The sequence below is a fragment of the Haematobia irritans genome, chromosome 1, assembly GCF_050003625.1.
Source record: "Haematobia irritans isolate KBUSLIRL chromosome 1, ASM5000362v1, whole genome shotgun sequence".
In the NCBI taxonomy this organism is placed as follows: Eukaryota; Metazoa; Arthropoda; class Insecta; order Diptera; family Muscidae; genus Haematobia; species Haematobia irritans.
Genome location: NC_134397.1, coordinates 130,916,190 through 130,941,450, shown reverse-complemented (window position 1 = coordinate 130,941,450; position 25,261 = coordinate 130,916,190). Strand labels below are relative to the sequence as shown.

The window sequence follows — 25,261 nt, the reverse complement described above, 5'->3', positions numbered from 1 at the left end:
AAAACACAGTACATCCGTATTCTCCGTCCATTCCAAGAAACAATCAACACACGACTGACGCGCAAAATGACAATCGTGTGTACCTGCTCAATGTTTTTATAAAATTCTTTTCACTGCAAATAAAATTAAAAAAGTAAATGGTCACGAAAATAATGTACATGGTCTTTATGGCCATGTAATGGTTCTAGATTTGTCTATACGTAACCTATACAAATACTTTTGTCCCTGCAAAAAAGTAAAAAAAAATTGAATGGTCAGGTACATGATTTTCCTGACCATGTAATGGTCTCAAATTCTATCATTTAAATGATAGAACATGTTTGCGGTATTTGAGAACCATTCAAATGCTTATTGCCACCATACATTTTTCTCCGCTCGAAAACTATTTTTACAAAGACAAAATACATGGTTTTCGCGGCAATTACATGCTCTAGATAAGCATTAAATGAATGCGGCAACCATGTCCAAACATGGGTTTTCTGTGCGTGCACTGTAATGCCAAACTTTCCACAGAATGGTCGAAATTTCAATAAACCTCCGACTTGTGGAAATATCGCCCGAATTGCCCAAATAATATATCACAACCCACAATTGACCACAATTTTTTTTAAATTTTCCTATAGCTCTTAAAAAATCATCCTTTATTTGTTTAGATCTTTATACTGAAAAGTTGGTGAGTTAGTTTTTGTTTTTAAATTCATTAACTAGTTCGTCGACAATGTACTCACATTTTATTTGTTTCACATATTGTGAACCACTGTGCCCCATACATATATACAAATGTATGAATTAATTACGCTCAAATTGCGGATTTACAAACAGTTTGTTTTATTTATCAATAATAAAAAAATACACAATAATAATAATAATAATAAAAAAGAACAACACTACAACATGCAGATTGTAAAAGAGTCCTTGGGAAAGACGGGTAGAAGTTGGTCAAAGAGGATTGATGGGGAGGTGGCTGGTTGTAAGAATAAGTCTTTACATACATAATTGAATTTTATTTATATACGTATGGGTAGATATGTAAATTATGATTGTATTGGAAACTTGGATATTCGCGGTTGAATGAGGGGGAATGCTACGGTGGTGGTAGTGGTGGTAGTGAACACTAAAGATGTTAAAATTATTTCCTTCCGTATCCTGAATGTGCATAGTGGTCAGCATGTTGATGAACAAAATGTTGGCTGCAACTGTTGTCTCCATCATCGTCATTGTCATCATCATCATTATCATCATCATGATTGTTATTGTAAGGCTCACTCATGCATATGCCTTGGTTTCCTGTGACATATGTGTGTTGGTATGGGTGAACTTATCCTTCTGCTTGTGTTTATTTTGGTGGGGAAATTGTGGGGGTGGGGAGAGAGGGGGGGGGGGGGGGGTTGGTTTGGATTATGAGCATGTGGAGTGTGGAGGCTTTGTATGTATTTGCATGCGGGTATTTACATGCCACCATTTTGAATGTCAGCTTCATATGCAGCATTTTCTTCTTGCTCCTCATCGAATTCAACTTCCTCATCAACGGTGGCCTCCTGCAAAGAAAACAATGGAAACAAATAAATAAACAAAGATTTCGATGAACGTTGCACGAACGGATGAACGAACATATAAGCCCACATCATCAATGAATGGGCATTACGTTGCCCAAAAGATTTCAATGCAAGCATTCGGTGACTGTGGCAAAACAACAGCAGCAACAACAACAATCCAAAAATCATTGAAAAATTGTTTTTAATTAAAAAATATCAAACATCAAACAGTTTCCGTTTCCTGCCAGACTCATATGGCGTCGTCGTTTGGTCGAGAACTAAAATACATGGCGTATGTGGTATGTGATCAATGCGTGCAACCAAAATACCCATACGCCACATGTACCTCAACGAATTTTTTTTGTATTGGGAACTTCCTCTAAGAGTGGAATATCTCAAAAAAAAAAAAAAAAACAATGGTGGATAAATTTAATAAAAATAAACTGCTTAGTCAGTACAAGGCTACAAAATTACTTTTTGATCTGTGTTAGAGGAGCTTTCTTTTTTGATATTTGATACCAACAGCAGCACTTCGTCGAAATGCTTTGGATTGGTTTTCTAGGAAAACCTAGAAACTCTCGCATTCGACATATGCCATTCTTGAAGTAAGTCAAAAAAATGTGTTTTGGTATTCGTGTTCTTGCTTGCATGGTAGTGGATAATGTGTGCACACCATCATTCGACCATAGCATTTGGTATGTGAACGTTATGTCCGCTCTAAATCCTGTGTCCATTCCAGTAGTTAGTTAGAGTACAGTTGCGGAAATAATAGTAAAACCAGCTAATGGTTCTAAAGGTTGAAAATAAAGGTTATCAATAACATCAAGAGGACTTGCTATAGCATAGCATGCCCGCCTTACATACAAAGGCGTCTGAGTCTATACAAATTTGTCTATTCGGCTACGGTAAATTATCCATAAAAATATCAAATTAAATTTATACAAATCACTATACTATTAATTGCACAACCAATCGGTCAATCAAGTTTATTTTATTCATTTCTGCGGTGCATGGGTTTTGTTAAATTGTTATAGAAATATAATATTAGTTTGGATGAAGAATTCACTTTCTTGGCACAAACTACAACAAATTTTTTTTAGCTTACTAAAAAGCATATTTTCATTAAATGGCGACTTAATCGGCGACGACTGTGCAAAAATAATTGCTGGCTGCGCATCGCAGCCCATGTCCAGAAAATGAAGATGCCTTTTTGATCCGCCACTGAAAAAATTTTCATCACTCGACACTGCCACGGACTGCATTGGCTTAGTGCGTCTAAAATGTAGTCACGAATTTATTAAAAATATCAATATTCTATTATACACACAAAAAAATATCAATTAATTTGATTGTCAATACAATTAAAATTATGTTTAAATTTGAGCTAACAACGTAATTTGTAAATACAATTACGATTTTAGTCACTTTAGCAACCAATTTTGTTATATCAACAAAAATTTATGCAATCAACTGCATATTTGAGCACTCAAAACATCGATGGTCCCACACAATACACTGAAAAGTTTAATAAAGCTTGAAATAGCGCGCTGCCACTATACCTAATCTAATCCGATATTTCTTTTTGTTACATGAGGTTAAATACACAGAAAAAAATTTCACGAAAATTTTTCCAATTAAAATTTTAATTGAGTTTTAAAAAATATTCAATTAAAAATTTAATTGATTCAACAAATTTTTTAATTGAAACAAAAATTAATAGTATCAATTAATTTTTTAATTGACCTTCAATTAATTTTTTAATTGATACTATCATTTCTGTGATTGAAGACATTTCAATTAAAAAATTAATTGGATCAATTAATTTCGTGATTGAACCAAACTGACACTGAACATTTCCTTTATCAACGACTTCAGTTTAGCTCAATACTTTTCTTACTGCCGAGTATGTCTTACGTGGCCGCTAAGAAGAGGTAAGAAGAGGTAAAGCTAAATTGAAAATTTTTATGGTGATTGAAGAAGAGGTGGTGGTGGTGAAGAAGAGGTAAAGCTAAATTGAAAATTTTTGTGGTGATTGTTAAAAACTGGAACCATCGACAGTTCTAGGTCGTCATAGAGGGGATTGTAATCAGAATCAAAGAACCGAATTTTCGACATTATGCCCTCGAAAAATATTTGAGGTGACCATTCGTCCTCAGTGTGTATTCGAATGACATTTTATTAAGAGGTATGATTTACCGTTCATACCGCGAACCTCGATGGTATCATTGTACCATCGAGGTTTGAGCACTTCCACGTAATGTGAAACACCATTCGGACATGTCTCTATAAAGCAGGTTGCTTGTCATTAGGGTTTTCTTTTTCCCGGACTTTTTGCATTCCCGGGAAAGCGGGAATTTTTTTCGAATTTCCCGGGAAATTTAAATTAGAAATAGCCTAAAGCTACGGTTATAAGGCGTTCTCTGGACAACTAACAATATATATTATGTTGTTCTCTTACATCAGCCATAAATCATACTAAAATACGAAATATTTTATAATACAAAACATTATGACAATGGTTAAGGCAGTGTCTTTCGGTATAGTTTTCGGAAGAACACTATTAATATAGTGGGATTTTGTGTAACACTAAAAAACTGTTTGGAAATGAAAGAAGCTTATTTCGATTTCACCATCGTTAAACGGTGTCAATAAATGCACATGTTCAGGGAATATTCCCAAAAGGGAAACACTACCATGTAACATAACTAGATTTCAACTGTCATTTGCCATATAAAACTATCTATTATACATAAAATATTGTAAAGAAAATTTGCCGGGAATTCCCGCACTTCATTCCCGGGATCCCCTTGCCGGAAAAAAACCCTACTTGTCATTGAGCTAAGCATCATTGATGAGAGAGATAATCGAACACAACCTTCATCGATCGATATTGCTCTTATTCAAACCCCCTGCAAAAAAAAAAACAAAGTAGCCAAAGAAGCAATGTCCCAGGAAATCGGATCACAAGCAATGAATTTTACATCAGGTTGTCATCTTTGTTAGCAATGTTAATGACTTAAAACGAACTACGAACTTTTGTTGAGGGTGCACACAAAAAAAATTTTTCTGATTCAATCACGAAATTAATTGATCCAATTAATTTTTTAATTGAAATGTCTTCAATCACAGAAATGATAGTATCAATTAAAAAATTAATTGAAGGTCAATTAAAAAATTAATTGATCCAATTAAAAAATTAATTGATACTATTAATTTTTGTGATTGATTTTTGTTTCAATTAAAAAATTTGTTGATTCAATTAAATTTTTAATTGAATATTTTTTAAAACTCAATTAAAATGTTAATTGGAAAAATTTTGGTGAAATTTTTTTCTGTGTGGGTGAAAATTCAATAGTAGACCTTTACAAGAATTTGCTACAGATACCAAGCAAAGAGATTTGAAAGTTGTTCTAAAGGGATAACTTTAAAAGGACTTCCAAAAATGTTCTCCCAAAGATGTACTTTATTTTAACTACACAGAAAAAAAATTCACGAAAAATTTTCCAATTAAAATCTTAATTGAGTTTTAAAAAATATTCAATTAAAAATTTATTTGAACCAGCAAATTTTTTAATTGAAATAAAAATCAATCACACAAATTAATAGCATCAATTAAATTTTTAATTGAATCAATTAATTTTTTAATTGAATGCCAATTAATTTTTTAATTGATACTATCATTTCTGTGATTGAAGACACTTCAATTAAAAAATTAATTGGATCAATTAATTTCGTGATTGAATCAGAAAAAAATTTTTTTGTGTGTACACAGGAAGTTATTTCAATTTTTATTTTTGTAACACACTTTATTCATATTTTTAATGGACAATTTCAACTCAAATACCTTAAAAATAGAATAAGAACTAATGAAATTGTAAAAATTATTTAAATTTTGTAGCAAAAAATGCTAAATCCATTCTAGAAAAACTGCGAAGTTTTGAAATTATTTAAGGTCAAAAGTTTCAGACAAGCGTTAGAATACATGAAAAATCACGCAAACTTATAAAAAATATATATTTTGAAGAATATTAAAGATTGTTTCAATTCACATCCAAAACACTCGGATCACATCTTAATGTAATGCAAATTCAGTACAACGGCTGGTGAAACAAAGGACATCAGTCCCATGTCAAATTCATCACTTCTTTGTCAAGTTTGCACCACTTACGGATTCAAAAAGTATATTTTCACAACGCTTTTTTTGCTGGGTAGTGAATGGGTTGTTTGAAATTCTTGCAGCACCTTAGAGAAAGCCAGTTTTCTGTCTCTACTTCATTTTAAAAAATATATACCCTATATTTAAAAAAAAAGTAGTCCTATAATTATTTCACTCACTGTAACACTGGTTACATCAACGTCCAATATAAACACACACACATACATAAACAAACTCACAAAAAAATTTACAATATGCGATACATACCTGGTATTGTTGATACTCGGAAATCAAATCATTCATATTAGATTCAGCCTCGGTGAATTCCATTTCGTCCATGCCTTCACCAGTGAACCAATGCAAGAAGGCCTTACGACGGAACATAGCTGTAAACTGTTCAGAGATTCTCTTAAAGATCTCCTGTATGGCAGTGGTATTGCCAATGAATGTTCCCGACATTTTCAGGCCACGTGGTGGTATATCACATACAGCAACCTTAACGTTGTTTGGAATCCATTCGACGAAATAGCTGCTGTTCTTGCTCTGTATATTCAACATTTGTGTATCGACTTCCTTCATCGACATGGGACCTAGAGAAACAAGATTTTTGGAAGAAAAAAAAAAAAACAGACAAACAAAATGAGGATATGGTGGAACAAAATTCTAATTATTGAAGCTTTTTGTTTTTTTTTTTTGCTTTGCTGATGTTTCTTTATTGGGGTTATGAATCCTATGCAATGCCTGAGGATTCATAGAAATTTACTTTGGCAAGTTTGCCAACACAATTGGTAATTGATAAGCATGAAGGTAACCGTTATGAAATGATATTGGATGCATCGTAGCATTGTAACGATTACATGAAAGCAAATGATTTTCGAACTTCATTCACTGACATTTTCTTAACTCAGAGTTTTTCAGTAATTTTTTGCCAATCAATTGAGACACAACCAAATATCCGAATTCTGCTTCTGGGAATTAATTGGAATTACATTTTTTAATTGGCAAAGTTATAGCTTGCTTTTATACCCTGCATATACCCCCCATAACTTTGTAATTGCATTTGTATGGCATTAAACTATTGCATAAAGTATATACAAGTTACTTTTGATTCTGGTGAGTCGATCACGCGAAGTCCGTTCGTTCATCTGTTGAAATCACGCTAATTTCCAAATGAATTAAACTATCGGCTTGTATAAGTATTGAAAACGGTTCTAAACTGATCCACAGATTTGACCGGAGCTGGAGCCACCTGGAAAAGCAAATATTATCCTATCCTGTTGAAATGTTGGTACATAATCTTAGTATGTGTCTTATAATAAAATGTTTTTTTTTTGTATAGAAATAAAATTTTGAGAAAATTTTCTATAAAAATAAAATTTTGAGAAAATATTCTATAGAAATAAAATTTTGAAAAAATTTTCTATAGAAATAAAATTTTGACAAAATTTTCTATAAAAATAAAATTTTGAGAAAATTTTCTATAGAAATAAAATTTTGAAAAAATTTTCTATAGAAATAAAATTTTGACAAAATTTTCTATAGAAATAAAATTGAAAAAAATCTATACACTCAAAATCAAGTGAACCTCTATTGCACTAAAGCCAATTTAACTTTATTTTAGTTCATGGAATTGTTATGTTTGGAGAGAGAGTTTCCTTTACTCTAATATTTGTATACCCTGCGCCTCACTGTGGAACAGGGTATTATAAGTTAGTGCATACGTTTGCAACACCCAGAAGGAGACGAAATAGACACATGGTGTCTTTGGCAAAAATGCTCAGGGTGGGCTCCTGAGTCGATATAGCCATGTCCGTCTGTCCGTGAACACATTTTTGTAATCAAAGTCTAGGTCGCAGTTTTAGTCCAAGCGACTTCAAATTTGGCACAAGTATGTGTTTTGACTCAGAATAGAACCCTATTGATTTTGGAAGAAATCGGTTCAGATTTAGATATAGCGCCCATATATATATTTCGCCCGATATGGACTTATATGACCCCAGAAGCCAGAGTTTTACCCTAATTTGCTTAAAATTTTGCACAAGAAGAACAATTAGTACTATAGTCAAGTGTGCTAAATTTTATTGAAATCGGTTCAGATTTAGATATAGCTCCCATATATATCTTTCGCCCGATAAGGACTAATACGGTCCCAGAAGCCAGGGTTTTAACCCAATTTGGTTGAAATTTTGCACTAGGAGTACAATTAGTAGTGTAGTCAAGTGTGCCATATTTTATTGAAATCGGTTCAGATTTAGATGTAGCTCCCATATATATCGTTCGTCCGATTTACACTCATATGACCACAGTGGCCAATCTGTTACTCCGATTTAATTGAAATTTTGCGCAGAGAGTAGAAATAGCATTATAGCTATGCGTGCCAAATTTGGTTGAAATCGGTTCAGATTTAGATATATCTCCCATATAGCTTTCGGCCGATTTACACTCATATGACCATAGAGACAAATTTTTTGCTCCGATTTAGTTTAAATTTTGCACAAGGAGTAGAATTAGCATTGTAGCTATGCGTGCCAAATTTGGTTGAAATCGGTTCAGATTTAGATATATTTCCTATATATAGCTTTCGGCCGATTTACACTCATATGACCCCAGAGGCCAATTTTTAACTCCGATTTAGTTTAAATTTTGCACGGGGAGTAGAATTAGCATTATAGCTATGCGTGCCAAATTTGGTTGAAATCGGTTCAAAGTTAGATATAGCTCCCATATATATGTTTTTCTGATTTCGACAAAAATGGTCAAAATACCAACATTTTCCTTGTAAAATCGCCACTGCTTAGTCGAAAAGTTGTAAAAATTACTCTAATTTTCCTAAACTTCTAATACATATATATTGAGCGATAAATCATAAATAAACTTTTGCGAAGTTTCCTTAAAATTGCTTCAGATTTAAATGTTTCCCATATTTCTTTACTAACATTGTGTTCCACCCTAGTGCATTAGCCGACTTAAATTTTGAGTCTATAGATTTTGTAGAAGTGTATCAAATTCTGTCCAGATCGAGTGATATTTAAATGTTGTATTTGGGACAAACCTTTATATATATACCCCCAACACATATGACGGATGTGATATGGTATCGAAAATTTAGATCTACAAAGTGGTGCAGGGTATAATATAGTCAGCCCCGTCCGACTTTAGACTTTCCTTACTTGTTTTGCATAAGTTAGTTAAATGAACCCAAAAACGGGAAAAATTATACACAAATGAAGCATAAAAATTTACTAAATTCGGACTTCTCACAAAATAGATCATTATTTCTTCAAATTTGTAAATTCTACTACAAATGCGCTTATCTTGAACTTCGTATGGCACTAAAGACATTTTTGCAATTTTGAACTTCAATTTTTTTCTTCAACCTACAAAATTTTCTTTAAACGTTTAAAATAAAGTAATTATTTCTAAAATTAACCAAAATTTTTCTTCCTGGTGGGTTCACTGTTTTTTTTTTCAGTGTAGAAAAAAAAACTTTGAGAACATTTTCTATAGAAATAAAATTAAAACAAAAAAATTATTAAAATAAAATTTTGAAAAAATTTCTATAGAAATAAGATGTTGAGAAAATTTTCTATAGGAATAATATTTTGAAAAAATGTTAAATTGCAATAAAACTTTGAAAAATTTTTTAAATTATCAATTTTTTTTATACACTGAAAAAAATATCGTCGTGAGGTCAAAGATTTCATGTCTTTAAAATACGAATGCAAATTTTGCTGAGCATAGAAAATGCATTTTTTTTCCTTGTCCAAAAGTCGATAAACTTTTCAATGAAGTCGTATTGTTCTTATAATTAAGTGATTTGACTTAAAAATGGATATCATAACATGGAAGAAAAAATGTTTGGGCTAAGGTCAACTTGACTTTAATAATTCAGAAAAATTCTTTAAATTTAATGAAATTGTTGTTGAAATGTTGTTGTCTTTTTGCATCTTGACTACAAAGCAAAAGATCGTTCAAATAAAGGACATGTTTTTCAAAACTTTATTTGAAAAAAGTTTTTCCTTGAAACATAGCATAATTTCTACTGGAAGTCGAGTTTTAATTTGGAAAATAAAGTTGTCGTTAACTCGTTTTAAAGGACTTTGATAGCATATGAAGAAAAACAAGTATATACGGCCGTAAGTTCGGCCAGGCCGAAGCTTATGTACCCTCCATCATGGATTGCGTAGAAACTTCCTCTAAACACTGCCATCCAGAATCGAATTACTTAAGTTGCGGTAACGCTTGCCGATGGCAAGGTATCTTAAAACCTCCTAACACCATCTTCTAAATTGATGTAAGTCCATACGTAGTATATATTAAATCAAAAAGATCGATCCAATACGTATATAATTCAGCTTGACAAAGTAGACATAAAATTTTGACAAAATTTTCTACAGAAATAAAATTTTCACAAAATTTTCTATAGATATAAAAATTTTGACAAAATTTTCAATAGAAAGAAAATTTTCTATATAAATAAACTTTTGACAAAATTTTCTATAGAAATAAAATCTTGGTAGATTATTTTTGGCTCGAGTGGCAACCATGATTATGAACCGAATAAAATTTGAACAAAATCTTCTATAGAAATAAAATTTTGATAAAATTTTCTATAGAAATAAAATTTTGACAATGATGAAAATTTTATTATGAACCGAATAAAATTTTAACAAAACTTTCTCTAGAAATAAAATTTTGACAAAATTTTCTCTAGAAATAAAATTTTGGTAGATTATTTTTGGCTCTAGTGGCAACCATGATTATGAACCGATATGGACCAATTTTTGTGTGATTGGACCAATTTTGGTATGGTTGTTAGCGACCATATACTAACACCACGTTCCTAATTTGAACCGGATCGGATGAATTTTGCTCCTCCAAGAGGCTCCGGATGTCAAATCTGGAGAACGTTTTATATGGGGGCTATATATAATTACGGACCGATATGGACCAATTCTGCCACGGTTGTTAAAGATCATATACTAACACCATGTTCCAAATTACAACCGGATTGGATGAAATTTGCTTCTCTTGGAGACTTCGCAAGCCAAATCTGGGGATCGGTTTATATGGGGGCTATATATAATTATGAACCGATGTGGACCAATTTTTGCACGGTTGTTAGAGACCATATACCAATATCATGTACCAAATTTCAGGCGGATCGGATGAAATTTCCTTCTCTTTGTGGCTCCGCAACCCAAATCTGGGGATCGGTTTATATGGGCGCTATATATAATTATGGACCGATGTGAACCAATTTTTGCACGGTCGTTAGAGACCTTATACCAATACCATGTACCAAATTTCAGCCGGATCGGATGCAATTTGCTTCTCTATGAGGCTTCGCAAGCCAAATCTGGAGATCGGTTTATATGGGGTCTATATATAATTATGGACCGATGTGGACCAATTTTTGCATGGTTGTTAGAGACCTTATACCAACATAATGTACCAAATTTCAGCCGGATCGGATGAAATTTGCTTCTCTTTGAGGCTCCGCAAGCCAAATCTGGGGATCGGTTTATATGGGGGCTATATATAATTATGGACCGATGTGGACCAATTTTTGCATGGTTGTTAGAGACCATATACCAACATCATGTACCAAATTTCAGCCGGATCGGATGAAATTTGCTTCTTTTAGAGGCTCCACAAGCCAAATCTGGGGATCGGTTTATATGGGGGCTATATAAAGGGTGATTTGTTAAGAGCTTGATAACTTTTTAAAAAAAAAAAAACGCATAAAATTTGCAAAATCTCATCGGTTCTTTATTTGAAACGTTAGATTGGTCCATGACATTTACTTTTTGAAGATAATTTCATTTAAATGTTGACCGCGGCTGCGTCTTAGGTGGTCCATTTGGAAAGTCCAATTTTGGGCAACTTTTTCGAGCATTTCGGCCGGAATAGCCCGAATTTCTTCGGAAATGTTGTCTTCCAAAGCTGGAATAGTTGCTGGCTTATTTCTGTAGACTTTAGACTTGACGTAGCCCCACAAAAAATAGTCTAAAGGCGTCAAATCGCATGATCTTGGTGGCCAACTTACCGGTCCATTTCTTGAGATGAATTGTTCTCCGAAGTTTTCCCTCAAAATGGCCATAGAATCGCGAGCTGTGTGGCATGTAGCGCCATCTTGTTGAAACCACATGTCAACCAAGTTCAGTTCTTCCATTTTTGGCAACAAAAAGTTTGTTAGCATCGAACGATAGCGATCGCCATTCACCGTAACGTTGCGTCCAACAGCATCTTTGAAAAAATACGGTCCAATGATTCCACCAGCGTACAAACCACACCAAACAGTGCATTTTTCGGGATGCATGGGCAGTTCTTGAACGGCTTCTGGTTGCTCTTCACTCCAAATGCGGCAATTTTGCTTATTTACGTAGCCATTCAACCAGAAATGAGCCTCATCGCTGAACAAAATTTGTCGATAAAAAAGCGGATTTTCTGCCAACTTTTCTAGGGCCCATTCACTGAAAATTCGACGTTGTGGCAGATCGTTCGGCTTCAGTTCTTGCACGAGCTGTATTTTATACGGTTTTACACCAAGATCTTTGCGTAAAATCTTCCATGTGGTCGAATAACACAAACCCAATTGCTGCGAACGGCGACGAATCGACATTTCACGGTCTTCAGCAACACTCTCAGAAACAGACGCAATATTCTCTTCTGTACGCACTGTACGCATTCGTGTGGTTGGTTTAATGTCCAATAAAGTAAACTGAGTGCGAAACTTGGTCACAATCGCATTAATTGTTTGCTCACTTGGTCGATTATGTAGACCATAAATCGGACGTAAAGCGCGAAACACATTTCGAACCGAACACTGATTTTGGTAATAAAATTCAATGATTTGCAAGCGTTGCTCGTTAGTAAGTCTATTCATGATGAAATGTCAAAGCATACTGAGCATCTTTCTCTTTGACACCATGTCTGAAATCCCACGTGATCTGTCAAATACTAATGCATGAAAATCCTAACCTCAAAAGAATCACCCTTTATAATTAAGGACCGATATGGACCAATTTTTGCACGGTTGTTAGATATCATATACCAACACCATGTACCAAATTTCAGCCGGATCGGATGAAATTTGCTTCTCTTTTAGGCTCCGCAAGCCAAATCTGGGGATCGGTTTATATGGGGGCTATATATACTTATGAACCGATGTGGACCAATTTTTGCATGGTTGTTAGAGACCATATACCAACACCATATACCAAATTTCAGCCGGATCGGATGAAATATGCTTCTGCTAGAGGCTCCACAAGCCAAATCTGAGGGTCCCTTTATATGGGGGCTATACGTAAAAGTGGACCGATGTGGCCCATTTTCAATACCATCCGACCTACATCGATAACAACTACTTGTGCCAAGTTTCAAGTCGATAGCTTGTTTCGTTCGGAAGTTAGCGTGATTTCAACAGACGGACGGACGGACGGACGGACGGACATGCTTAGATCGACTCAGAATTTCACCACGACCCAGAATATATATACTTTATGGGGTCTTAGAGCAATATTTCGATGTGTTACAAACGGAATGACAAAGTTAATATACCCCCATCCTATGATGGAGGGTATAAAAAGCTGAAAAAAGCGAAAAATTAAAATTTGCTTCCTAGAAGCAATTACACAAACCCCAAATTTAAAAGAGAATTGTGTCTTAAAAGTATCCTTACTTGTATTCTCCATTCCTTTGACTCGGAATTAATACCAACTTTTTTAAAGTAAAGACAAAATCTTTGGAACCGGGCATGCTGTTTTTTCAATGTAGGAATTAAGTTCTTGTTGCGAGTCATAATTGTAAAATTGTTTTGTTTTTATAAGTTTTATCCAATTTGAATAAACAAAAAAATTAAATAATTTTGGTCAATTTTTGTTTTTATTGCGGATCAATTGTATTAAAACTCATGAAATGTTGATTTGTTCACGTTTGTTTGGTCTAAGACATACTGATTAACTATTTTCCTTTTAGCGTATCACATTTTCAAGGACTCAGATGGCGAAAATATCTACACATCTTTCAAAAGACGATTGATGGATTCTACACTAATCGAATTAATAAGGTCGATTAAAATTTGTTAAAGGCCATTATTAATAACGGAAAGTTCTTAATGAAATGAACACACACAAAACTGTTTATTCAATTTGTCAGAAAGTGACAGGACAGTTGTCTTTAGCACAGCCCATTCTCAGGATTCATTTGATAAATGACTCTAATTTATTATTTAGTAGACCGCATTAACAAGTCTCTTTTATCTTGAACACATTTTCGGTGCACTCTTAAGACGAAAAATTACAGAGAACGCCTATTACATTTGACGGATGGATAATGAGCCATGAAATGTTGACGAGTGTAAAGGAAATGAGAAACACAAGAATAAGGGATACAACAGACCAACATATTTTGAAGAAAAACAACTTAAAAATATTTAAATTAAAAAACAAATAATTAGAATTTCACTTTAAGACCTTTGAGACGTGAACAGACGTTGAAGTTCAGCGTGCGTGCATTTCGAATATTAAAACAAATGAGCCATGACTACCTATTCTCTTGCTCTTCCGCCATGTCAAACACCAAACACGGAGCGTGAATGCGGGAGTGAAGTTAGCTAATACCCGTTGCGTACGAATTCTTAATACTCGTAAATTCAATGCCCGTACCATAGTTGTGAAGCGTGGTAGTCAGAAGTCACTACACACTTACACAGTAGGAAAACACATACACCTCACTCTCTCTCTCTCACACACACACACACACACACACACACACACACACACACACAAATAAAACATGACTCTGGTGGCAAAATAATTAATCAAAAAATTTATGCGTAAAATTAGTGGTCTTTTGGGGATATGCAGAGCAGAAATTCGTAACATCAACAAACATTCAAGAGAACTTATGTTTGTGCAAAGCGCACAGTGGTTTCGAAATTTCTTAATTTTTTTCTCTATAGGGTTATAAGTTGTAAATTTAATGAGAACCATTAGTGTAGTTAGGGGGTAATGGGGGGAGTCCCAAAACCACACTGAAAAAAAGCATGCCCTGTTCCAAAGATTTTGTCTTTACTTTAAAAAATTTGGTATTGATTCCGAGCCAAAGAAGCGGAGAATACAAGTAACGATACTTTTAACACACAATTCTCTTTTAAATTTGGGTTTTGTGTACTTGCTTCTAGGAAGCAAATTTTAATTTTTCGCTTTCTCATCTTTTTTTCTTCATATGCTATCAAAGTCCTTTAAAAACGAGTTAACCACAACTTTATTTTCCAAATTAAGACTCGACTTCCAGTAGAAATTATGCTATGTTTCAAGTAAAAAACTTCTTTAAAATAAAGTTTTGAAAAACATGTCCTATATTTGAACGATTTTTTGCTTTGTAGTCAAGATACAAAAAGACAACTAATTTAAAGACAATTTCGTTAAATTTAAAGAATATTTCTGAATTGTTAAAGTCAAGTTGACCTTAGCCCAAACATTTTTTCTTTCATGTTATGATACCCATTTTTAATTCAAATCACTTAATTATAAGGACAATACGACTTCATTGAAAAGTTTATCGACTTTTGGACAAGGAAAAAAACTTTATAAAGGGTGATTCTTTTGAGGTTAGGATTTTCATGCATTAGTATTTGACAGATCACGTGGGATTTCAGACATGGTGTCAAAGAGAAAGATGCTCAGTATGCTTTGACATTTCATCATGAATAGACTTACGATCTGCCACAACGTCGAATTTTCAGTGAATGGGCCCTAGAAAAGTTGGCAGAAAATCCGCTTTTTTATCGACAAATTTTGTTCAGCGATGAGGCTCATTTCTGGTTGAATGGCTACGTAACTAAGCAAAATTGCCGCATTTGGAGTGAAGAGCAACCAGAAGCCGTTCAAGAACTGCCCATGCATCCCGAAAAATGCACTGTTTGGTGTGGTTTGTACGCTGGTGGAATCATTGGACCGTATTTTTTCAAAGATGCTGTTGGACGCAACGTTACGGTGAATGGCGATCGCTATCGTTCGATGCTAACAAACTTTTTGTTGCCAAAAATGGAAGAACTGAACTTGGTTGACATGTGGTTTCAACAAGATGACGCTACATGCCACACAGCTCGCGATTCTATGGCCATTTTGAGGGAAAACTTCGGAGAACAATTCATCTCAAGAAATGGACCGGTAAGTTGGCCACCAAGATCATGCGATTTGACGCCTTTAGACTATTTTTTGTGGGGCTACGTCAAGTCTAAAGTCTACAGAAATAAGCCAGCAACTATTCCAGCTTTGGAAGACAACATTTCCGAAGAAATTCGGGCTATTCCGGCCGAAATGCTCGAAAAAGTTGCCCAAAATTGGACTTTCCGAATGGACCACCTAAGACGCAGCCGCGGTCAACATTTAAATGAAATTATCTTCAAAAAGTAAATGTCATGGACCAATCTAACGTTTCAAATAAAGAACCGATGAGATTTTGCAAATTTTATGCGTTTTTTAAAAAAAAAAAGTTATCAAGCTCTTAACAAATCACCCTTTATTAGAGAAATGCGTCTTCTATGCTAAGGAAAATTTGCATTCGTATTTTAAAGACACGAAATCTTTGACCTCACGACAATATTTTTTTCAGTGCAATGTTGACTTTTCTTTAACAAAACTTGAATCAGATTTTAGATGCGAAAGCCTTTATTTATTTAATTTACACTGTACAAAAATTTACATTTTTAAAAAACGGGCAAAAATTTTAAAATCTTTAGTATGTGAGTCGACAGATCAAAATTACTGAATATTTATGAAAATCGGGTGATAGTAGCAAATTATAGAAAATGCATTCGCTTATTTCAATTTCATCAACAGAAGTAATGAAAAATCTCTTAAAATATACTAAAATTTACACTCAAAAAAAGTGAACCCTATATTTCACTAAAGCCGATTTAATTCTATTTTAGTTCATGGAATTATAATGTTTTAATAAAGTTTCCATGTCTTTTATATTTAAATTAACTAAAACAGAAGACAAAACCATACACAAATGAAGCATAAAGATTGACTAAATTCGTGTCTCCCACAAAATAGTTCAGAATTTCTTAAAATGTTTGTAAATTTTACCAATAATGCGTCCATCTTGAACTTCGTATGACACTAATGGCAATTTTGAACTCCGATTTTTTTTAAGTGAAATTTTCTTAAAAAAAAATATATAATTTTGTCTAATAAATTTTCTTGAACTTGTGAAAAATTATTTACTTATTTTTGTAAATAAAATTTTCTAAAATTAATCTATATATTTCAAGAAACAGGTTTAGCCCTTAAGGCCGCTATTAAATTTAAATTTCTTAGCTTCAGCAAATGAAGAGTACTAAACTTTTTTTTATTTTTTTTTTGGAAAAATTTGCTTTCACCTTTTGTCGTCGACTCTCAAACCTTGTGCACCTTCCAAAACTTGAAAAAGTCTCCCCTTCAACTTGTAGAAAAATATGTAGGATTTTGAGTAGTAGAGTTTTGTCGTATATAAAAAAATGTGCTGAATTCGTCCATCACCTGACTTAGGTTTCTTATCATGGGTTTATGGACTGAAAAAAAAAAAACATGTCCGGTCTTAAAGACTTTGTCTTTACGCTAATGATATTGGTATTGATTCCGAGCCAAAGAAGTGGGAAATTGAAGTAGGGATACATTTAAGACACAATTATCTTCTAAATTTGAGTTTTGCACAATTGATTCTAGGAAACAAATTTGATTTTTATTACCTATTTTTTTTTAAGGACAACTTAAATTTCCATATTCAGACTCGACTTCAAGAAGAAATAACGTTTAAATAACGAAGAAACGTTTCTAGAATAATGTATTGAAAAACATCTCCGATTTTTCAATGCTTTTTAGCTTTATGTTCAAAATACAAAGGATCAACAAATGTAAAGATGATCTCATTAATTTTCCTCTGTTGGTTAAGCTACACTTGTAGTTTAGTCAATGCATGGTTTTAAGCTGAAATCAAAAACAACAACAATGATTAAAGGAGAAAACCAACAATAACAAAACGAATGAGAAAAAGAGGAAGCACGCTCAAAATAAACCCAGCCAACTGCACTCAAATCGATGATTTGACGGTGGCAAAGGAAAAGAGATATGTTTGTACGAATTTATTTCGGCATAAGCCGGCTATCATGTAAAACCTCTTTTCGGAAGGTTCAAGTGTGGTTTACTTTTGGGTTTAGTGAACTGCCTGAATTTATTCTGATAATTGGATGATAGTTTTGCTGCAAGTAGAGGATGCTGATGAGGAATGTGGTAATACCGAAACGTGCGTCCATCCAACCATCTTGCAGTCCTCCAGCATATGAGAGGGGGGGGATGGGTCGGTATATTAACTGTGTCATTCCGTTTGTAACACATCGAAATATTGCTCTAAGACCCCATAAAGTATATATATTCTGGGTCGTGGTGAAATTCTAAGTCAATCTAGCCACGTCCGTCCGTCTGTTGAAATCACGCAAATCTCGGAACGAAACAAGCTATCGATTTGAAACTTGGCATAAATAGTTGCTATTGATGTAGGTCGGATGGTATTGCAGAAAATGGGCCATATTAAACCACTTTTGCGTATAGCCCCCATATAAAACGACCCCCAGATTTGGCTTGCGGAGCCTCTTAGAGAAGCAAATTACCTCCGATTTGGTAGAAATTTGGTACGTTATGTCGGTATATGGCCGCTAACAACCATCGCAAAATTGTTCCATACCGGTCTATAGTTATATACAGCCCCTAGAAAAACCGATCGCCATTCACACAAAAATTGGTCCATATCAGTTCATAATTGTATATAGACGCCATATAAAGGACCCCCATATTTCACTTCCGGCTCTATAATTTCAGCGCAAAAGTTCATATCGGTTCGTAAGTATAGAATCCCCCACATATACCGATCAAGACCTTATTTATATACGTATTTAATTTGCCTAACATATACCACCATTTTTGTCTAACATATACCACGTATGGATTAACTTACAATTTAAAATACCTTGCCATCGGCAAGTATTACCACAACCCAAGTAATTCGATTGTGGATGACAGATTCTACGCAATCAATGGTGGAGCGTACATGAGATTCGGCCTGGCCGATCTTACGGATGTATATACATGTTCAGTTGACCTTAATCAAACTAAATATTTTTAAGTCGAATACTTAAATATAAGGACAAAACGACTTATCGACTTTTGGACAAGGAAAAATACTTTATATCAGAGAAATGAGTCTTCTATGCTAAGCAAAAAAATGAATTTTGTCGTCAACACAATTAAAATTATATTTAAAATTGAACTAAGAAGACAGTTTGTGAATACAAATACGGGCGAACAAACAATGACCCCAGAATCAATGAACTGAATCTAGAGATTAGTAAGATAGTCGACGAGGCAAGCGGAGCACATAGTTAGAGCACCTGAAGCAATGTAACCTAGCCACAGGTGGTCAATAGTAAGAGTCTTTTTGAGTCCCGCTAGAAAGGATGATTGGGATATCAGTCACCTTTGGCGAAGTGGCGGTAACCGGTACGAAGAGATTAGCGAGTTATTTTAAACGTCAGTCTGCAGTGACCACTCCAAGAGAATGATAGAGCGAAAAATAGAGTCATTTGTCGCATTCGTGTTCTCCGAGTCAGCGACACCCACAATATACCTCATCCGAAGTTACCAATGTCATTAACAGCGTAAAACGATCCAAGACACTGGGCCCCTGCGGAAGACTACTCAATTTGCTCTTGATTTCTCATTATACCCGATGTCTGGAAAATGGGCACTGAATCTTCTTGAGACATATCGTACTATTCGACAACAAAATATGGAGTGATTTGCCTTTCGAATTGGTGGAACCCAAATCAATTTGAAATAGGGCATTTGCCAAAAAAAGGAATTCCTGCTCCTTCCAAATATTAAGAACAGAAGTACTTTTTTTCGAGAGAACTCTTATTACATTTATTTCTCTAAATCCCTGCATTCCTTGTAGATTTCATTTAATTTAGTTAAGTTCTTAACTTTCCCTCTTCCTGGACAATGGATCTCATAACTATGCGACCCTATTAACATCATTTGAGCAATGGATAAAAATTATTTGCACTTATAATTCAGAACCACTGTGCATTTGTCGTTTTTCAAACGTGTTACGAGTACAATACTCCTTCATCCGGTAGAAGGACCTCTGTTGTTGTGAAATATTTCCGAAATTATACATTAAATACTTCCCTTCTGGATTAAAAACGCAACGCTACGCAAACGTGTAACTTTGGTCAGGGACCAGGTTTTAAGTCAGTGGTATTTTTTAAGTACCTTTTACCTGCCTGCCTGCCTATCCATTCATGGAAAGTGGGAATGCTTTGTTCGTTGGCACTGAGCGTTTAATGGCAATGTTTAGTGATAAGGGTGTCAGGTGTATGCTTGATGTTTGGAGCATTGAGATTTGAGATTTGAAGGCCTCTTAAGTGGATGAATGATGTTTGTGCTGTTGACTGACTAGCTGCCTTTTCCCATCATTCCGTATTATCAAAGGAGAATACAGGAATTTTACTTTGTAGCTCTGGTTTACTTAATTTTTAAGGGCAAACTGGTCTCTTATTTTTCTTTTAAAGGACTCTTTTACATTTTGTTTCTTACATTTAGTACAAATCGTTGTTATTATTTTGCAAGAAGTTCAAAATGAATGAAGTGAAGTTTTATGGTTTAAATAAAAAATGAATTCCATATTCATGTAAAACAATGGCTCGCGAAGGTAAATACCCTATGGATGGTAAAAATGGATATGGGGTCCATTTATAAAAGATGAGCATATTTAAATTTAATTTTGGAAATTTTATCACCGGCATTTCTAAGTACAATCTCCGCAAATAGTCCTTAACTAACTTAATAGGTTTAAATTTCACCTTTTTTCCAAACAGTCAATCACACGGACGAAAAGCCTGTTTTTCATATGTTAGAAACTGCAGTTAACTATTTGGTGTCTTTTTTGAGTATGGGGCTCAGAATTAGGTATTTGAATACAAACAAAGTCTGGGTTGGCTGATAAGTCCCCGGTCTGACACATAGATGGCGTCGCTAGTATTAAATGCATATTATTTTTATATAGTACCAACCTTCAAATGATTCGCTTCTAAATTTGACGTCTGTAAGTCAATTAGTTTGTGAGATAGAGCGTCTTTTGTGAAGCAACTTTTGTCATTGTGAAAAAATGGAAAAAAGGAATTTCGTGTTTTGATAAAATACTGTTTTCTGAAGGGGAAAAATACGGTGGAAGCAAACACTTGGCTTGATAATGAGTTTCCGGACTCTGCCCCAGGGAAATCAACAATAATTGATTGGTATGCAAAATTCAAGCGTGGTGAAATGAGCACGGAGGACGGTGAACGCAGTGGACGCCCGAAAGAGGTGGTTACCGACGAAAACATCAAAAAAATCCACAAAATGATTTTGAATGACCGTAAAATGAAGTTGATAGAGATAGCAGAGACCTTAAAGATATCAAAGGAACGTGTTGATCATATCATTCATCAATATTTGGATATGCGGAAGCTCTGTGCAAAATGGGTGCCGCGCAAGCTCACATTTGACCAAAAAAAAAAGAACGATTTGATGATTCTGAGCGGTGTTTGCAGCTGTTAACTCGTAATACACCCTAGTTTTTCCGTCGATATGTGACAATGGATGAAACATGGCTCCATCACTACACTCCTGAGTCCAATCAACAGTCGGCTGAGTGGACAGCGACCGGTGAACCGACTCTGAAGCGTGGAAAGACTCAAAAGTCCGCTGGCAAAGTAATGGCCTCTGTTTTTTGGGATGCGCATGGAATAATTTTTATCGATTATCTTGAGAAGGGAAAAAGCATCAACAGTGACTATTATATGGCGTTATTGAAGCGTTTGAAGATCAAAATCGCGGCAAAACGGCCCCATATGAAGAAGAAAAAAGTGTTGTTCCACCAAGACAACGCACCGTGCCACAAGTATTGAGAACGATGGCAAAAATTCATGGATTGGGCTTCGAATTGCTTCCCCACCCACCGTATTCTCCAGACCTGGCCCCAGCGACTTTTTCTTGTTCTCAGACCTCTAAAGGATGGAAGGAAGGAAAAATTTGGCTGCAATGAAGAGGTGATCGCCGAAACTGAGGCTTATTTTGAGGCCTCCCTTCGCTCTTGAAGGGAACTATGTTGAATAATAAAAACGAATTTTGACAAAAAAAAAATGTGGTTTTCTTTGTTTGGGGCTATATATAATTATGGACCTAAATGGGTTAATTTTTGCATGGTTGTTAAAAGCCATCGGATGAAATTTATTCCTCCCAGAGGTTCTGAAGATCAAATCTGGGGTTTGGTTTATATGGGGTTTATATATAATTATGCATCTTTTTTTGGTTGTTAAAAGGCATATACTAGCATCTCGTACCCAATTCCAAGCCGGATCGGATGAAATTTCCTCTTCCAAGGACATCCGCAAGACAAATCTGAGGGACCTATATGGACCAATTTTTGCATGGACATGATTAAATCGCCTCAGAATTTCACCACGACCCAGAATATGTATACTTTACGGGGTCTAGCGAAGTTAGATTGTCTGTCTATTCATGTATTCTTGTGTGCAAAGTAGAGGTGTGCGCGTGACACGAAATTGTCGTGACACGCGTGATTCACGCGTGAATAACGTGAATCGTGAACGAAATCTGTAGCAACTCTCGTGAGAGCGCGTGAATGGGACTGAAACAAATGTGTCGTGCGTGAGAAATAAAATCGGTTCATGAATAAAATTTCTGCACAATCACGCTCACGACAAAAATCGGTGGCTACCATACGTATCGTGTGTGAGTGTGCGTGAATAAACATTTTCCTTCGTGAATGTGCGTGAGTGTGAGTAAAATTTCACTCACGCACACACCTCTAGTGCAAAGTACAGCTCGCAGTTTAAGTCCTCAAATGTGGCATAGGGTCCTATTTACTTTGGCTTAGAGACAATCGATATTAATTTTGAAAAAAATCAGTTCAGATTTAGATATAGCTGCCGATCTGGTTTTAATTGAACACAAATTGAAGTAACCAAGTGGAGCTTTAACAAGTATATAAAGCAGTAAGTTCGGCCGGGCCGAATTTTAAATACCCACCACCATAGGGGGTTTGATGACAAATTTTCTCCCCAGCAAATCAGTTCAATCAGATTCTACCTATAAAGACTAGATCAGTCTCTGGATTTATGAGAACCAATTTTATTTGAGCTTTAGAGAAATCATAAACATATCGTGTATATGAGAAAATAACGCCTTGATTTGAAATCTTAAATCTGTAGATTTTTCCGCCATTATTTAAATGAATACGTGAGTAAAATCTGGAAATTTTACTTTCAGTTTCAAGCAATTTTCATGATCATTGGCTAAAATATCATTCCGGAGGAAAATATTTTTTCTTTGGGTGTACCCTAAAGAAGAGAAATCGGTCTATATCGATGCCTTACCAAACGGTTCGGTAAAAATAAATGTGATACAGAGTTTTGAGGGTCTAAAATTCCAGTATATTAACATTTTTGTGCAAATCAGATAAAAACTACGGTTTCTAGACGCCCAAGGAGTAAAATCTGGAGATCGGTCTATGTGGAGGCTATACTAAAACATGGATCGACACACACCATATTCGGCTGACCTATTTGTGGTCAGCCGGATTCCAGAAGTCCTAGAAATAAATTCGGGAGCTAGGTCTATATGGGAGCTATACCAAAACATGGACCAATACTCACCACCTCTTAATGTTCCTCAAATACCTCTTGAATTCGACTTTCAGACGAATTGGATGAAAACTACGAATTCTAGAAGCCCAAGAAGTAAAATCGGGAGATCAGTCTATATAGGGGCTATACCAAAACATGGACCGATACGGACCATTTTCGACACACCTATTTATGGTCCTAAAATACCTCTAGATTTCCAATTTCAGGCAAATCGGGTAATAAATACAGTTTATAGAAGCCCAAGAATAAAAATCGACGGCTTTACCAAAACATTGACCGATACGAACTATTTTCGACACACCATGTCCTAAAATACTTCTAGATTTCCAATTTCAGGCATATCGGATAGTAAATACAGTTTCTAGAAGCCCAAGAAGCAAAATCGGGAGATTGGTCTATATGGGGGATATACTAAAACATGGACCTCAAGTACCTCTAGATTTTCAATTTCAAGCAAATTGGATAAAAACTACGGTTTTTATAAGCCCAAGAACCCAAGACCTCAAAACTTGGCCTGCCTGCAAACAAAAAACGAATCTGTGTCAAATTTCAGGACTATAGCGCCATTATTGAAGGCTGCAGCGTGATTACAACAGACAGGCGGACATGCTTATATCGTCTTAGAATTTCTCCCTGATCAAGAATATATATACTTTGTATAATCGGAAATCGATATTTCGATGTGTTACACACGGAATGACAAACTTATTATACCCCCATCACCATTCTACGGTGGTGGGTATAAAAATATATATGTCTAAGGTGAAACATAATATGTTTGAAGAATACAAAACATATTTTGTTTGGACGAATCTTGAAAATATGTATGTTTGAAGAATACAAAACATATTTTGTTTGGACGAATCTTGAAAATATGTATGTTTGAATGTTTTTGGGAATATATGTTACATAATGTGTTTGGGAATATATGTTACAGAAGCGATTTTTTAAGGTGAACTTATATGGTCCCATATGTGCCGAATTTGGTTGAAATCATGTCAGATTTAAGGTGGGTATTAAGTTCGAGTTACTTTTCTTTAATAATCCATTTTAAGGAATACAAACTTTGTGAAAATTTCCTTTGGGCTATTATCCATCAAGAAATCTGCAACAAATGTGTATAATTTTATGCCTTTTTTACTGATTTAGTTTTCACTTTAGTGAAAAAATTACGATTTTAGCGGATAAACTCGAACTTAATACCCACCTTTAGATACAATTCCCATATATATTTGCGCCCGATTTCCACTCTTATGACCATAGAGGCTAAACTTTTTCTCGAATTAACGTAAAATTTTGCACACATAGTAGTATCTTTCGCCCGATATGCACCGGAGTTTCATATTGATGTGATTCAAATTTTGCACAAGGAGTACATTTGACAGCGTCATCAAGTGTGCTAAATTTCGTTGAAATCAGTTCAGATTTAAATATAACCCCCTACCGTGGTGCAATGGTTAGCATGCCCGCATTGCACAAGGTCGTGGGTTCGATTCCTGCTTCGACCGAACACCAAAATGTTTTTCTGCGGTGGATTATCCCACCTCAGTAATGCTGGTGACATTTCTGAGGGTTTCAAAGCTTCTCTAAGTGGTTTCACTGCAATGTGGAACGCCGTTCGAACTCGACTATAACAAGGAGGTCCCTTGCCATTAAGCTAAACATGGAATCGGGCAGCACTCAGTGATAAGAGAGAAGTTCACCAATGTGGTATCACAATGGACTGAATAGTCTAAATGAGCCTGATACATCGGGCTGCCACCTAACCTAACCTCCATACTCGTATATACATTTAGTTCGATTTATACTCTT

General features: G+C 35.0%; 1 protein-coding gene across 2 annotated transcripts in view; it reads right to left on the bottom strand.

Moving 5' to 3' along the window:
- Positions 1–804: 804 nt before the first annotated feature.
- The window catches only part of betaTub97EF (beta-Tubulin at 97EF), a 352,917-nt gene continuing 328,460 nt past the window's right edge, over positions 805–25,261 (bottom strand). For both annotated transcript variants that reach the window (XM_075291628.1, XM_075291627.1), the window contains exons 6-7: positions 5,959–6,281; positions 805–1,538 (exon numbers count right to left, since the gene is read on the bottom strand). In XM_075291628.1, the coding sequence (XP_075147743.1) occupies positions 1,449–1,538; positions 5,959–6,281 (413 nt within the window). In that variant the 3' untranslated portion in view covers positions 805–1,448. The remainder of the gene's footprint in view (positions 1,539–5,958; positions 6,282–25,261) is intronic.